This window comes from Sinocyclocheilus rhinocerous, unplaced genomic scaffold (assembly GCF_001515625.1).
Source record: "Sinocyclocheilus rhinocerous isolate Xijiao unplaced genomic scaffold, SAMN03320098_v1.1 scaffold872, whole genome shotgun sequence".
In the NCBI taxonomy this organism is placed as follows: domain Eukaryota; kingdom Metazoa; phylum Chordata; class Actinopteri; order Cypriniformes; family Cyprinidae; genus Sinocyclocheilus; species Sinocyclocheilus rhinocerous.
This window is the reverse complement of record NW_015639510.1, coordinates 167,441-181,078: the sequence shown is the minus strand read 5'-3', so window position 1 is coordinate 181,078 and position 13,638 is coordinate 167,441. Positions and strand designations below refer to the sequence as shown.

Genomic DNA, 13,638 nt, shown 5'->3' with positions numbered 1-13,638 from the left:
TATATATATTATATAATACTTTATATATTATACGATATTTTTAATTTATTTATATTTAATAATTATACTCTTTTTATAACAGATAAATCTCAGGGATTGTTGTCCTGGATTTGCAACTTGATCGTAACATTCCTGGTTTTCCTAGTTACCTTCATAACTTTTCCCATATCTGGATGGTTTGTCCTAAAGGTCAGTCGAAGCGCATTTTTAGGAGAGTTTTAGCCTTTTTTAAGTGCTTCTTAAATATACAGTATCATTTTCAGGTTGTACCGAACTATGAGAGGATTGTTGTTTTTCGTCTGGGCCGGATCCGTCCTCCTAAAGGTCCAGGAGTGGTTCTGGTTCTGCCTTTCATTGATCAGTGGCAGAGAGTTGACCTGCGGACCAGAGCCTTCAGCGTCCCACCGTGCAAGGTACAATGAAAAAACGTTTTTTTTTTTAGTTCAGTTACATTTAAAAACTCATCTTTCTACAAACCAAGTATTTTGAGATTCCCACAATATTCCCTGCCAAAAGATCACCACCAAAGACGGTGGTCTGGTGTCGGTTGGAGCGGATATCCAGTTCCGGATCTGGAGTCCGGTGATGTCCGTGGTGGCGCTGCAGGATCTGAACGCCTCCACCCGCCTCACCGCACAGAACGCCATGATGCAGACCATGAGCAAAAAAACCCTGAGAGAGATACAGACCGAGAGGATCAAACTCGGTGAACATCTCGGGGTGAGAGACAAATACGAAATATTACACTTTTAACCACTATATTCCAGGATTTTTAAAGTTAAAGGGGTAGTTCATCTTGATGGTGAGTAAATGAACAGCAAACTTTTATTTCTGGGTGCACTGTCCCTTTAAGCTTTGAAGTGCCTGTGTGCTGCAGATGGACATGAATGAGATGACGAAGCCGTGGGGGCTGGAGGTGGACCGTGTGGAGCTGATCCTGGAGGGGGTGCTCCGGGAACCGGACGGGGGACACGCAGGGCCCATCATTATGCCGCCGTCTGTCCCTGGGCTGGAAGGACTCACCGGACCCATACAGCAGCTCGCAATGCACTTCCTGAGCCAGACGGCTGCGTCCCAATCCAGTCAAGGTGATGTTAGGCTTCTTGGATCTGTAATAGGGGTGTAACGGTACACAAACATGACGGTTCGGTACGTACCTCGGATTTCGGTTCGGTATGGTTTCGGTACAGCAGGAGGAAAAAACTAAACATAAATTGCTTTTTTTTTTTTATTTAACAATTGTTTACTGAACAAAATGCTCTTACTTTAAATAAATTCAATTATACTTAAAATTTTCTTAGGGATAAAAATCTACCTCAGCTTTTGCTCTAAACTATAGGGAGCCCTTTTACTATAAGGTTATGTAGACACTGATGACTTGTCTGAGGTAAATGAAATGCTACGTGACATACCGAATTTACGTACAGAAAATTTTCGTTACGAATACGTGTACCGTTACACCCCTAATCTGTAATAAATTGCTTGCAGTGTTCCTCAATTGTAAGTCACTTTTGGATAAAAGTGTCTGCCAAATAATTAGATGTAAATGCATCTATGATTCCCTTTTTTTTCCCAAACCAGCATGATAAACAGAATCTCATTTCGTGGTTTCTCCAGATTCAGTGAGTTTCACAGATGAGCTGCGTTCAGCTGCAGCTGTGAGTGTCAGTCGTGTGGATGGACTGATGGATGCGGTCCGGTCTGTGCTGTCAGAGCAGCTGGTTCATCAGGTGCGAGCCTGTTACCGCTTTCAGATCACCACTGACTCTGGACAGAACAACTGCTACTATGTGGACCTGACACAAGGTAAGACTGAGAGAATTAAAAGCACTCTAAACACTCTTTACTAGGGATGCACCGATAGGATTATTTTTTTTTTTGGCCGATACCGATTTTAACAAACAACTATTGGCCGATTCCGATACCAATATAGGTCAACTGCATAAAGGAGGGCTTAAAAAAAAACAAAAAAAACATTTGATCGGTTCACTCCGAGCAGAATCGGTATTTGAACGTTTCTGTTCCTGCGTTCCTCTGTATTATTACCGTTCATAAACTGGTTTGAGAAGAAAACATACCAGTTAATAACGTTATTTAAAAAAAACTTTTTCTTTGCCTATAATAATAATAATAATGATAATAATAATAATAAAGTACAGCGTTTTCTCTACAACACGGAGAGAGTCTTGATCTGGTACTTGCGCTTAGTCATAGCCAATACTTTACATACAATACTATACATCTTTTCTAGATTTTGGCCAAATATATTAAATAAAAGAAAAATTTGTCAACACTTTAAAGACATTAAAGTATTTTTTGAAGATATTTAAAAATGTTTGCAGCATGGATAAAAAACGCTACTCGTATAAGCGTTTTAAGAGGAAAGAACAGCCTAAATTATTAGTCTGTACGTCGCATTTTATTATTATATTCAGAAATAATGTAGGCTAAAATACTGGTAAATAAGGCAAAATGTTTACAAACATAACACAGTTAGGCTATTTTAGTTCTCTTCTCTCCACAACAAATCCTCTAAAGTTGTATTTAGGCTAAATATAAACGTCAAGCCAAAACAAATTAATTTAAAAGTGAAACCGAAGCCTACCTCTCTCACTCCGCACGAATCCAAATGTTTCCATATTTGCAACGCATCTGGATGCTAACCTATTATTTATTATGTAAACTATAGGCTTTGTTCTTCACTCACATTATCGACGTAAAACATCATCCTTCACATATAGGCTATATCAGCAGTGAGGCGCTGGTCACACTGAACGACACAGACTGTACCACGGACTCTTTAAATTGAGCAGTGTAACTTTTGATGTTTCTTTAACTGTATTTTATTTTGATAATGAACAGGCTGCGATGTCAAGTTAGCAAAAATATATTGTATGTGCGTGTGAGGTGCCGACGCGATCACTGCATTGTTTTCCCAACTGTTACTCCGTCATTTATGGTCATACCAACGCTGTTTGGTTATAGCCTACAGATAGAAGCAAAACATCATTCAAAACTGTAAAGCTTTTGCAAAATAAAGAAAACGGCTTTCTGCCGTCTTGGTTTCCATTCCGTGAACTTCGGAGCGCATTACAATTATCCGAAACGCAGCACAATTTTTTCTTTCGTTTGGTTAATCTGTTAATGATTTAAGTGAAATATATTTAGTGTATAGGCCTATATATTCCTTTTTATGTAGCCTATATAGTTCTATTCTGTTTTCTCCGTTCACAGAAGCGCTGCAGGTGCGTGATGTGACCTTGTGTGAATCTGTGTTTTACACTATCCTGCCATTTTTGCTGGTTTCAAACACACAAAAAGCTGCATATTACCTGCCATTCATTTTCACTTAAATGTAGGCCTAATGCTTGGCGGTTCGTGACATATCCTCGGATAAACTCTAACGCCGGTGCATTGCCATTGTGACTTATGAATGTGACAGTGACTTATGATGAATTTACAGCTTAGAGCGGGCATTTCACTCGTTGGATGCGTCAGCGCCACATTTGCATAGACCGTACTATGCCGTCTGACAAACTATATTTTGTACAGATTTTATTTTGTCTTGGCAAGTATTTAATTATTTAAATGCAACAGACATGCAACTCATTGTCTCCATGCAGTTAATTAATAAACCATCGGTATCGGCCCTTTTTTTCCCGATATGCCGATGGTTTTAAAATAATCAAAAATCGGCTGATAAATATCAGTGGTCGATACATCGGTGCATCCCTACTCTTTACCATAAAATTTTGCATTACTTGAAATAAAATAAACCGTAACTGAAATAAAATGCATTATACAACATTTTTTTCAGGGCAACATTTCTCATTTTCATTTTGTTTAACTTGATGTACTAAAATAACTACAACTAAACAGAATTAAAATGAATAAAAGTTATATAGACATATTAAAAAAAATAAAAAAGGCCAAAAAACGAAATTACTAGCTGAAATTAAAATAAAAACGGAAAATTGAAAATTGAAAATAAATTCAAAATTTGAATAAAAACTATAATAGTATCTGAATGATACTAAATAACACTGGTGTATTGCCTGCTATTTGTATAGAGTGCCGTCCACGTTTTCAGTGGCGCTGGTTCTGGAAGCATTTTTTTCTTTTATTTTTCCTACAGGGATTTAAGAAAAGTCTTTGTTAAAGTGCTATAAGCCATGAACCAAACCAATCAGCTACGAGGAGAATCACAACTGTACAAACTTTGATTTGAAGCAATAACATTTTTGAAAATCAGACAAAAAGACAAAGGTACAAGACTGTGTGTTTAACGACTTTAATGAGGCAAAGAACTACAATCCCATGAAGCATTGTGAATGACATAATCAAATTAAAAACAATGGAGAAATATAAAACTATCTATTTAAAGTTGTTGATTGTATGTATAGAAACAATATATATGAAGTTGATTGCAAAATATGCATATATATTTAAATATTTAAGTGTTTTCGATTGCGTCATTTGCGGTGCTTCATGGAGGGGATGGAGCTGACTACGGCTCTCTGATTGGTGGAATTTTCTGTACAGCATCATGGGTAATGTAGTTTTTAACCATATATTTGGCAGTTAAACATGATTATTTAAAACATAAGTTGAAACTGATGGCTTCAACAAAAGCATATACCATCAATTAAAAACCTCAGTGCTCACAGCAGGTCTGTTTTTAAAGGTTTAGGTCTTTGCACACCAAAGTCCAAAATTCTCGCCTGAAATTTTCACACGTTAAAAAATAAACACACGTTTACACACTGCCTCTGAAACTTTCGTCCGTCATAAAAAAATTCGAATCAGGTTCGATTTTCTGCATTTTCGCATCTGTAGTGAGCATTTAGATAGGAAAGGACGACGAATACGAAAAAACGCATATGAAAATTTCGGACTCAGTGTGCAAGGACTTTTACTGTTAAAAATCCCTATGTTGAAAATTTCCCTATGGGTGAAAATAAATGGCATTTTCACTTCCAGAACTGGACTGTTGCGCTGTTTTCTGAACCTATATAGGAAAAATATTACATCAGAGCCGTGGCTTAGTTATAGTGCTCATTCAGGTGATTTGGGTTCGAGTCAGGCTTGCAACATCTCTGAAACCCTTTCTACTTTAACTTCCTGATGTTACTCTACCATTAGTCAGTAAAGTGATTAATTTTTTTTTCGCAGTGCTTTAATCTACAGTATAAAAAAGCTCCAACACGGCATAAAAATGACGACCACCATAATCCATAATCCCTCGTACCCTACTATTCATAGTATATGATTACATGCCAAGAAAATGAGCAACCACATGTTAAGATTTGGGTTGATTTGTCCGTTTGGAGACAGTTTTGTGCGCTGGAGAGAAATGCTCTGAATGCTGTGTCTGTGTCGAGGTGCTGGAGCGTGTGGAGTGGGCGTCTCGCCGCGGGAGCCGGATGTTTCTCTGTGCATGAGCGAGCAGGATCTGTTGGCCATGTTTGAGGGCGGCCTGCGACCGTTCGCAGCCTACAGCAGCGGCAGACTGAGAGTTCAGGGAGATCTGAGCACCGCCATGAAGCTGGAGACACTCATCAAACTCCTCAAGACCACATGATGTCATTTATTATAACGCTTTCGTTTGCAGTGGTTTCATTTCAATTTAATCAAAGGACTTTGTAAAATATTGTAGGTGTACACTGTGAATGTTTAATACAGGACTTAAATACATGAATTATATTATTGTGAATGAATAGAATTTCATTTGCTGCTGTGTCAGTGTTGTTTACTTATATTAGTGTGTAGTGTCGTGACCCAGGCATTTCGATTCATGCATGTACACAATAGATTGTTTTTTCAAAATCTGTTTATGACTGGCTTGTCTTTTTCTAATAAATGTATATTTTAATACAGTGAGTCTTGGGTTACTGCACACACACATGTAGCAACATCCTTGAGGTGTGTGTTTGTGGGCAATTCGTTTTCTTGTCCAAGGCTGACTGTTTCTCGACCTTTGACCCGCTAATGTTTGCTGCCCTTGGACGACTTTATACAGAAAACCACACAAGGTTATTCCACTGTGAGCATCTTTTTTGTTCACTTGAGAAATCAGTACTCTAGTACACACTTTTAAAAACGAGAAAAAAGTGGATAATGTTTCCCTCACATTTGCAGTTTGTGTGTGTGTGTATATATATATATATATATATATGTGTATATATACATATATATATGATTTTTATATTTTTATAGAAATCTCTTATGCTCATGAACACTGTTTAAAAATACAGCAAAAATGGTGAAATATATATAGTGAAATATTATTGCAATTTAAATTAACTGTTTTCTATTGTAATATATTTTAAAATGTAATTTATTTCTGTGATCAGAGCTGAATTTTCAGCATCATTACTCCAGTCTTCAGTGTCACATGATCTTCAGATATCATTCTCATATGCTGATTTGGTGAACAATTATCAATTATTATTGGTGCTCGATTAATGGTTCTTATTATTGTAAGGTCCGCCCACTGGTCCAACGACGGCAGCCAATGGACCCTTTTCACAAGACTGTGATGACGCGTTTAACGCTCATCAGCATCGTAAATCCTCGAAAGTTTTTCATATTTGTATTTTTAAAAAATGTATCTATATTTATAACTATTCTTTGTATTATATCACCTTTGCATCAAATTACAAAAGAACAGTTAACGCTAATGCGAGGGTGTTTCTAATGCAGCGTCTATGGGAGGGACGGTAAATTTGACATTGTTCTCTCTTCTGACAGCTGTTATCAGTCTCTCAGTTTTTTTCCTTTTATTGAAAGTCATGAAAACACTCAAGTTAACCCAACTATGACGACTTCCGCTTCTGAGAAACCCGGAAACGTGAAAAAGGTCCATGTTATAGACGCCAGTTATCCAAAATCAAATGATCTTTATCTGGTTTAGGGAGTAGGGTTATTAACCCCTGTTTCATAGAAGTTGAGAATTCATTTGATTCAATACATTCCTTATACATTTCAAATAAAGGGTTTTCAATAATATCCCAAAAACAGATAAAATTCAACTGAAAAACCATCTGTGCCTGGTGATTTATTTTTTTCATTGAACGAATAGCTGTAACCATCTCTTGTTTCCTTAGTTTTTCATCACAAAGGTCTCGAAACTGAATAGATATAGATGAGACCGATTGCTTAACTGACTCGAGGTCAGAACATGTATCCATTTCAAATACAGATTCATATATCTGAGAGTAAAACGATTCCACATCATTTGTAATCAATTTTGGATTCGAAGTGAGTACATCATCAATTTTAAGAGAGGAGATCATTTGTCTTTTATAATTTCGCTTTTCAAGTGAAAAAAAATAGCTTGTGTTATTTTCCCCCTTTTCCAACCACTTAGCTCTAGAACGAATGAATGCCCCCTTTGCAGTATTAATATATATCTGATCAATTTGAGTTTTTAATGTCTCCAATCTGACTTTTTCATCTTCTGTAAGATTATCTTTTTTCAAAAGTAAGTCTAATTCTGTCATAAGTGCCTTTTCCTTATTCAAATGATTCTTTTAAACTTGTTTACTAAAATATACAGCAGACTGCCTAACTTTAAATTTAAATAACTCCCATTTGTTAACGTGTCATTTGCTTACTCCCAAAAATCTGTTGTGCTTCTTCTCGAACCTGGGAAATAAAGCCCTCATTCCTAAGCAACTTGTTATTTAATTTCCAATAGCCTCGCATACTATTATTTTTAATATCACAACCAGAGAGTACCAAAACAATCATTTTATGATCCGAAAGAGGTGCGTGGCAATAAGCAACTTCAGTAACATATTGGACACATCCTGGGTCGATCAACCATAAATCGATCCTTGACTGCAAAGATCTAGAGGAGTTACTCCAAGAATAACACTTTTCATTAAAATTCAAGAATCTCCAAATATCCACTATAGAAAGATGGGTACATAGAAAGGTAGTACATTTAAATTTTGAAGAAGGTATCGTATGTGGAGGGAAACGATCTAAGAAATCACCTGGGGCATCATTAAAATCACCGCCCATTATCAAAAAGGCACCTTGATATTTCCCCATCAATACTGATATAGAATGTGTGACCTCTTTAGACATATTTTTAGCTTGGACTGAAGAATTGTGACCATAAAAATTTCCTAAGACAAATACAGTTATCCAGTTTAACAACTATAAGTAACCATCTACCTTCTTTTGAGGTAACCAATTCCAATACGTCACCTTTAAACTTATTTAGAAGAATAGATGCAACGCAACGTGTAAAAAGACAGTATAAGTCATTATAATCCGTAATTAAGTCCCCACTGGATGCATCGAATGCCTCGTTTATAATGGGTTTTCATGTTTTTGAATCATCGCACCGGCCTGACGGGGCATCATCACAATATGGTGAGGGGCGTATCATTTCCGTCTCATGCTTGAGGTATTCGGCCAATCATAATGCACTGGATAGCTGGCCAATCACAGCACACCTCGCTTTTTCAGAATGATGAGCTTTGTAAAAATCTACGCGTTTCAGAAAGGCGGGGCATAGAGGAGAAACAATAATGTACAGTATGTGGAAAATAATGTGTTTTTTTAACCTTAAACCGCATAAACACATTGCATTACACCAAATACACAAAATAATGTTCTTTTTAATAACATCATATGACCCCTTTAAACTTATTTAGAAGAATAGCGACACCTGCTGAATGATGTGAAGCATGACAACAGAAGAGTTGATCTCCCCATTGGGATTAACATTTAACATTTAACCACCATTTAACATCAGTTTCGCACGAATGAGTCTCTTGTAAAAAAAATTATATTTGCATTTGTACGACTAACAAAAATAAACATGGACTTCCTTTTAGTGCTGTCTCGTAAACCCCTAACATTAAGAGAAACCATTTTTAAACAACTAAAAACAAAATCAGACATAAAATAATCTTATTTGGATGTCAGAACAATGTTATATAAAGAACCCTGAAACAATGAAATTGACAAACCAGTCGGTGTTGATCCACTCCAAACTTCGAAGAGTCACATCACCTGGACGAATGTTTTATGACCCGAAGACTGAGCACGCTATTTCAGTTCGACTGCCTAGCCAGCATAGTCAATAATAACACCTGCTCAGTTAATATTCATCTTGATATTCGTCAGCAGACGAAAGTAAGCTCTCTTCTCTCGCCGCTTCTCTGTTGTCTTTCTGCAAATGTCAGGTCCTCTGCCAGGCGAACACCTCTTTCATTGAGTGCAGGATGATCCCGTGCAGCTTTCCAGACTTCCGGAGCGCGAACTGGATGATGACCGGCCTAGGACTGTTGCCACCAGTCCCAGGACGTTCAATCCTGTGGATTGTGTCAACATAAAATCGGATGTCATCTACCTCTTCTGGAGTCAGAATTTTTAGAATTTCGAGCACTTTGATTCTGATATTCTCTCTTTCTGTTTCTCTAAGGTTGTTTAGCCTCAAATTCCATCTCCTACTGTAGATCTCGGCTTGATCACATTTGCATTGAACCATCTGACCACCTGCTCAATTCAGTAGCCCCTCACTGCAGAACAAAGATCCAGCTCGGCTTGATCACATTTGCCTTGAACCATCCGGACCACCTGCTCAATTTGCGACACCTTGTTCTCGTTAGTCTTGACCCTTGCAGATAGCGATTTCATTTCCTCGGCCACAAAATCAGCCATCTTTGAAAGATTTACTGTAGCGACCGAGTTCTGGGCGATTTGTTGTTCCATCGCTGAAAAGCGATCCGTGAGGGCATTGACAGCACGAAGTATATCGGCATTATGACTTTGGGTTCTTCCTGACAAGGTTTTTTTTGAAAGAGGACTGCCTGTTGGAGTATTTGGGGATGAATCAAAGTCTCCATATGATGCTTCAAGAAGCGAAGAAAGTAACTTTCTGTCTTTGTTCTTTGGCATTTTGGAAAATTCACACGTGGGCTGGCAGTGTGATTTATCAATATACGTCACAGTCTGCTGTTGAGGTTTTTATTAATGAAAAAGTTAAAGCATTCTACTTTTAAAGAGAGTTCTCACTCCCCACCTTGTACATACAATACAAATTTGCCCAGAAGATGCAAACTCCTCAAAAACGCCTCAGAGCTCTACCAACACAACCGTTCAGGTCGCCATCTTGCGGCCCCCCCCTTTTTTGAATTTTTTTTTTTTTTTTTTCGAATTATTTTTAACAACCAGGCAAAAGGTCACAGAGCATTCAGTCAACTGTACATTATAGGAAAGAACCAATATTATAAGATGCACACAATGTTATCGATTTTAAGACTTTAACATTGCTGGAGGTAGATATTGTTGTAATACTTCAGATCTTTACAAAATATAAGAAATAGGGGCTTTACAGACAAAAATGTGCACTTATGTATAAAAAATTTAGCTAGCAAAATAAATAGATTTATTAGAAAATATTTGTCCTTTAGAGTCTTATCAACATGCAAAACGAAATCACCAAAGCCAAACTTGTGCAGAGATTGTAAAATAAATGTGTGCTCAAGAGAATCAAAAGCTTTATAAAAATTTTAAAAAAGAATAAAACTCTCCTCCTTTACCAATTCGGCATAGTCTAACAAATCTAAGACGAGGCGAATATTATTAGCAATATGCCTTTTAGGGATAAACCCTGACTGGGTTTCATACGTGGCGCAAATATGCAGTGCATAGGGGCGTCACACATAGGGGGGCGCCATTTTGCCAAAATCATTCTGTGAAAATCTTCTTTAATAAAACGTTATAGGCTAAATAATCAAAAGCTTATTTATTAAAAGTAATTAATGCAACATTTTTATTTAACGGGTTTTAGCATTTTAATGAGTTCAAAAATGTATTTATTAAAAACTTATTAAGATGCGGAACGGCTGTATCTCTTTGCAATCACAATCACTTCAGCTTGCCTCAGACTCGCGCGGAAAAGGTACATGTGCCAAATGAGCTTCAGTCTGCGGTCTGATGAGATATTGTTATATGTCAGTAAAACAAACTTTCCTGTCCTGTCAGCCGTTTACTGTGCTCACTGCGCACTCTCTTCAACTGTACGCGAATATGAGGCGCACGCTCACTTCATAAATAAACCGCACTAGAAACTGCGAGCATACATCGTCAGTTAAGTCACGAAATGACCAAAATGGCGATTAAAACGGCAAAACTGCATGCATGTATGTGCATTACATTTAAAAACACGTCTCAAATGCATGCAGCCTACTGAAATATAGGCTGCAATTCGAGATCACAATAGGGCGCAAGATGATAGGCTATGTATTTTTTTTGTATTTATAATTTAATGCACAAGTAGGCCAAATGTGAGCACAGTGCAGTTAAATGTACTAGAAAATATGCGCTAATTTTTCGTTAATTTGTAAAGTACGAAAATGAAAAGAAAATGAAACCATATTTAAATGCATGAAAAAAAAACTTATTTTACATTCTTACATTATTTTCCTTTGTACAGAGCTCGATTTAGGTATGACAAAAGTGCTGCAATGAATTAATTTTGGCAACTAATAGAATGTTAAACATTTACTGATTTAGAGTTTATTGATTATATAAAATTCAGTGAAGGTCGATTATAGTTATCTGCATGTCTCATCCATGAGTGCGGGCCTAAGCAATGATGGAGAACAAGATTTTGGTGGTGTTAAGACCCAAAACCAAGCTTACTGAGCAGTTTGTTATTACAAATTACTATTCTTATTTCACTTTACTTGGTTTTTTCAAGGCAATCAGTTTGCATGCTTTTTTTAAAGTAAGGTTTACTAATTGGAATTTATAGTGTAAGTACAAATTAATCCAGTTATTCAATTGTGTTTTAGGCACTAAAACAGTCCCGTACTTTATAGTCAAATCCATTTCTATATTGAAATAATGAAGATTTCTGTGCCACCCCAGACTGGTTGCTGCCCCCTTCCTGGCTACCCCTATGAAAGCATCCTGGCAAAAAATAGATTTTTAAATGTTGTAATAGTGATTTTATAATGTCTAAATATAAATCCATTAGCAAAACTTGTGAAAAGAACTATATTACAGAGTGGAAATGGTAAAGGAGACTATAAATGCTCCTCTGCTGCCATTTTAGTGGTCATAGTGGGAATCATGTATTTATATAATCATTTATTTTATATATATATATAATAGTATTTGTTTTTCTACCAGGTGAAATCTTGACAGAAATCTTCCACTTAGCATGGCAAATTTTCCATGAATTATCTCTTTAAGTAAAAATGAAAAAAAAAAAAAAAATGCAGATGTTCTTTCAAATTATTTTTACTATATAAAAATGTGCAAAAGTATTAATAATTTTGAGGCAAATTGTATATATATATATATTACCTAACTAAAAAGTGAGCAATAGTACATGTGTTTGAAAATAAAAATGAATAAAAAAAATGTTCATCTGTCTGGGGTCTGCCATGGTGTTAAAGGGGATGTTATGTGACACACTTTTCTTTTTTTTTTCTTGTTTTTACTTTTCACATGGTATTAAAAAAGGGGGAAGGGGGTTCAAACCTTTGTCACTTTTTTCCACTCCTGATGAGTTTGTATCCTTCCATGAGCATGGGCTTTTGGTCATTGACATGCAGAAAGTTTTCTGCGTGAGTTAGTGTTAGAGGCTACTAGAATACAGGGGGGCGCCGACACTGATCTTGCATACCCCTCAGCAAATGTGCAGTTGCGCCCCTGGGTTTCATCTATAATTGAGCCCAACACACATTTAAGTCTATTGGCCAATATCAAAGCTAGAATTTTATAATCACAATTTAATAAGCAAATTGGACGCCAGTTATCTATAAAAAGAATGTCTTTCTTAGGTTTAGGTATTAAAGTGAGTAGGCCTTGTGATAACGTCGGAGGGAGTGTTTAGAATTCAATGCTTTCTAAATAAGTCTCCAGTAAGAAAGGTGCTAGTTCATTTTGTAAAGTTGACAAAATGTTTGTCGGAGACTTGTTGTTCTTAAGAGCTTCAATAGATTCCATTATTTCAGCAACAGTTATATCTCTGTCACAGATGATCTTCTCTTCAATAGATAAAGTCTTAATCCCCTTCAGAGACTGAAAAAACTGCAATGCCGAGTCCTCACAATAATTAGATTTGTAAAAAGTAGTATAACCTTTATTTGAATTCTGGCGCTCTCTCGTGACGGCTCGTGACGCACGCTGTGACGCACCTGTCATCTGTTAGGGGCGTAGCTTAACTTAACTTTTTTTTTTTTCTTCTTCAACATTTTTCATATATGTGTGTGTGTTTTGTGGGGAATGTGGCTGTATCTGCATGATTACCATCTGTGTGACCGCACATCAGTGTGTGATTACTGTCTGTATGACAGCTATCAGTGTGAATGCGGTTTATATGAATAGAGTGTGATTATTGACTATATGGCTGGCTATCTGTATAATTACCATCTGTATGAGCGGCCATCAGCATGTGATTACTGACTGTATCAGCAGCTATCAGTGTGAATGCGGTTTATATGAATAGAGTGTGATTATTGACTATATGGCTGGCTATCTGTATAATTACCATCTGTATGAGCGGCCATCAGCATGTGATTACTGACTGTATCAGCAGCTATCAGTGTGAATGATGCAATCACAGGATGTACTTGGCATACATAGTTAATTCTTTTTTTTTTT

The 13,638-nt window shown here is 36.8% G+C and overlaps 1 protein-coding gene and 1 pseudogene across 1 annotated transcript in view; one reads left to right on the top strand and one right to left on the bottom strand.

Annotated features, from left to right (window-relative positions):
- The window catches only part of LOC107751267 (stomatin-like protein 1), a 7,155-nt gene extending 1,137 nt beyond the window's left edge, over window positions 1-6,018 (top strand). Inside the window, exons 2-7 of the mRNA XM_016566944.1 lie at window positions 83-189; window positions 264-413; window positions 517-720; window positions 878-1,088; window positions 1,618-1,806; window positions 5,382-6,018. Of these exons, the coding sequence (XP_016422430.1) occupies window positions 83-189; window positions 264-413; window positions 517-720; window positions 878-1,088; window positions 1,618-1,806; window positions 5,382-5,581 (1,061 nt within the window). The 3' untranslated portion in view covers window positions 5,582-6,018. The remainder of the gene's footprint in view (window positions 1-82; window positions 190-263; window positions 414-516; window positions 721-877; window positions 1,089-1,617; window positions 1,807-5,381) is intronic.
- A 3,122-nt stretch (window positions 6,019-9,140) lies between these two features.
- Window positions 9,141-9,918, bottom strand: LOC107751274 (uncharacterized; annotated as a pseudogene).
- Window positions 9,919-13,638: the final 3,720 nt, after the last annotated feature.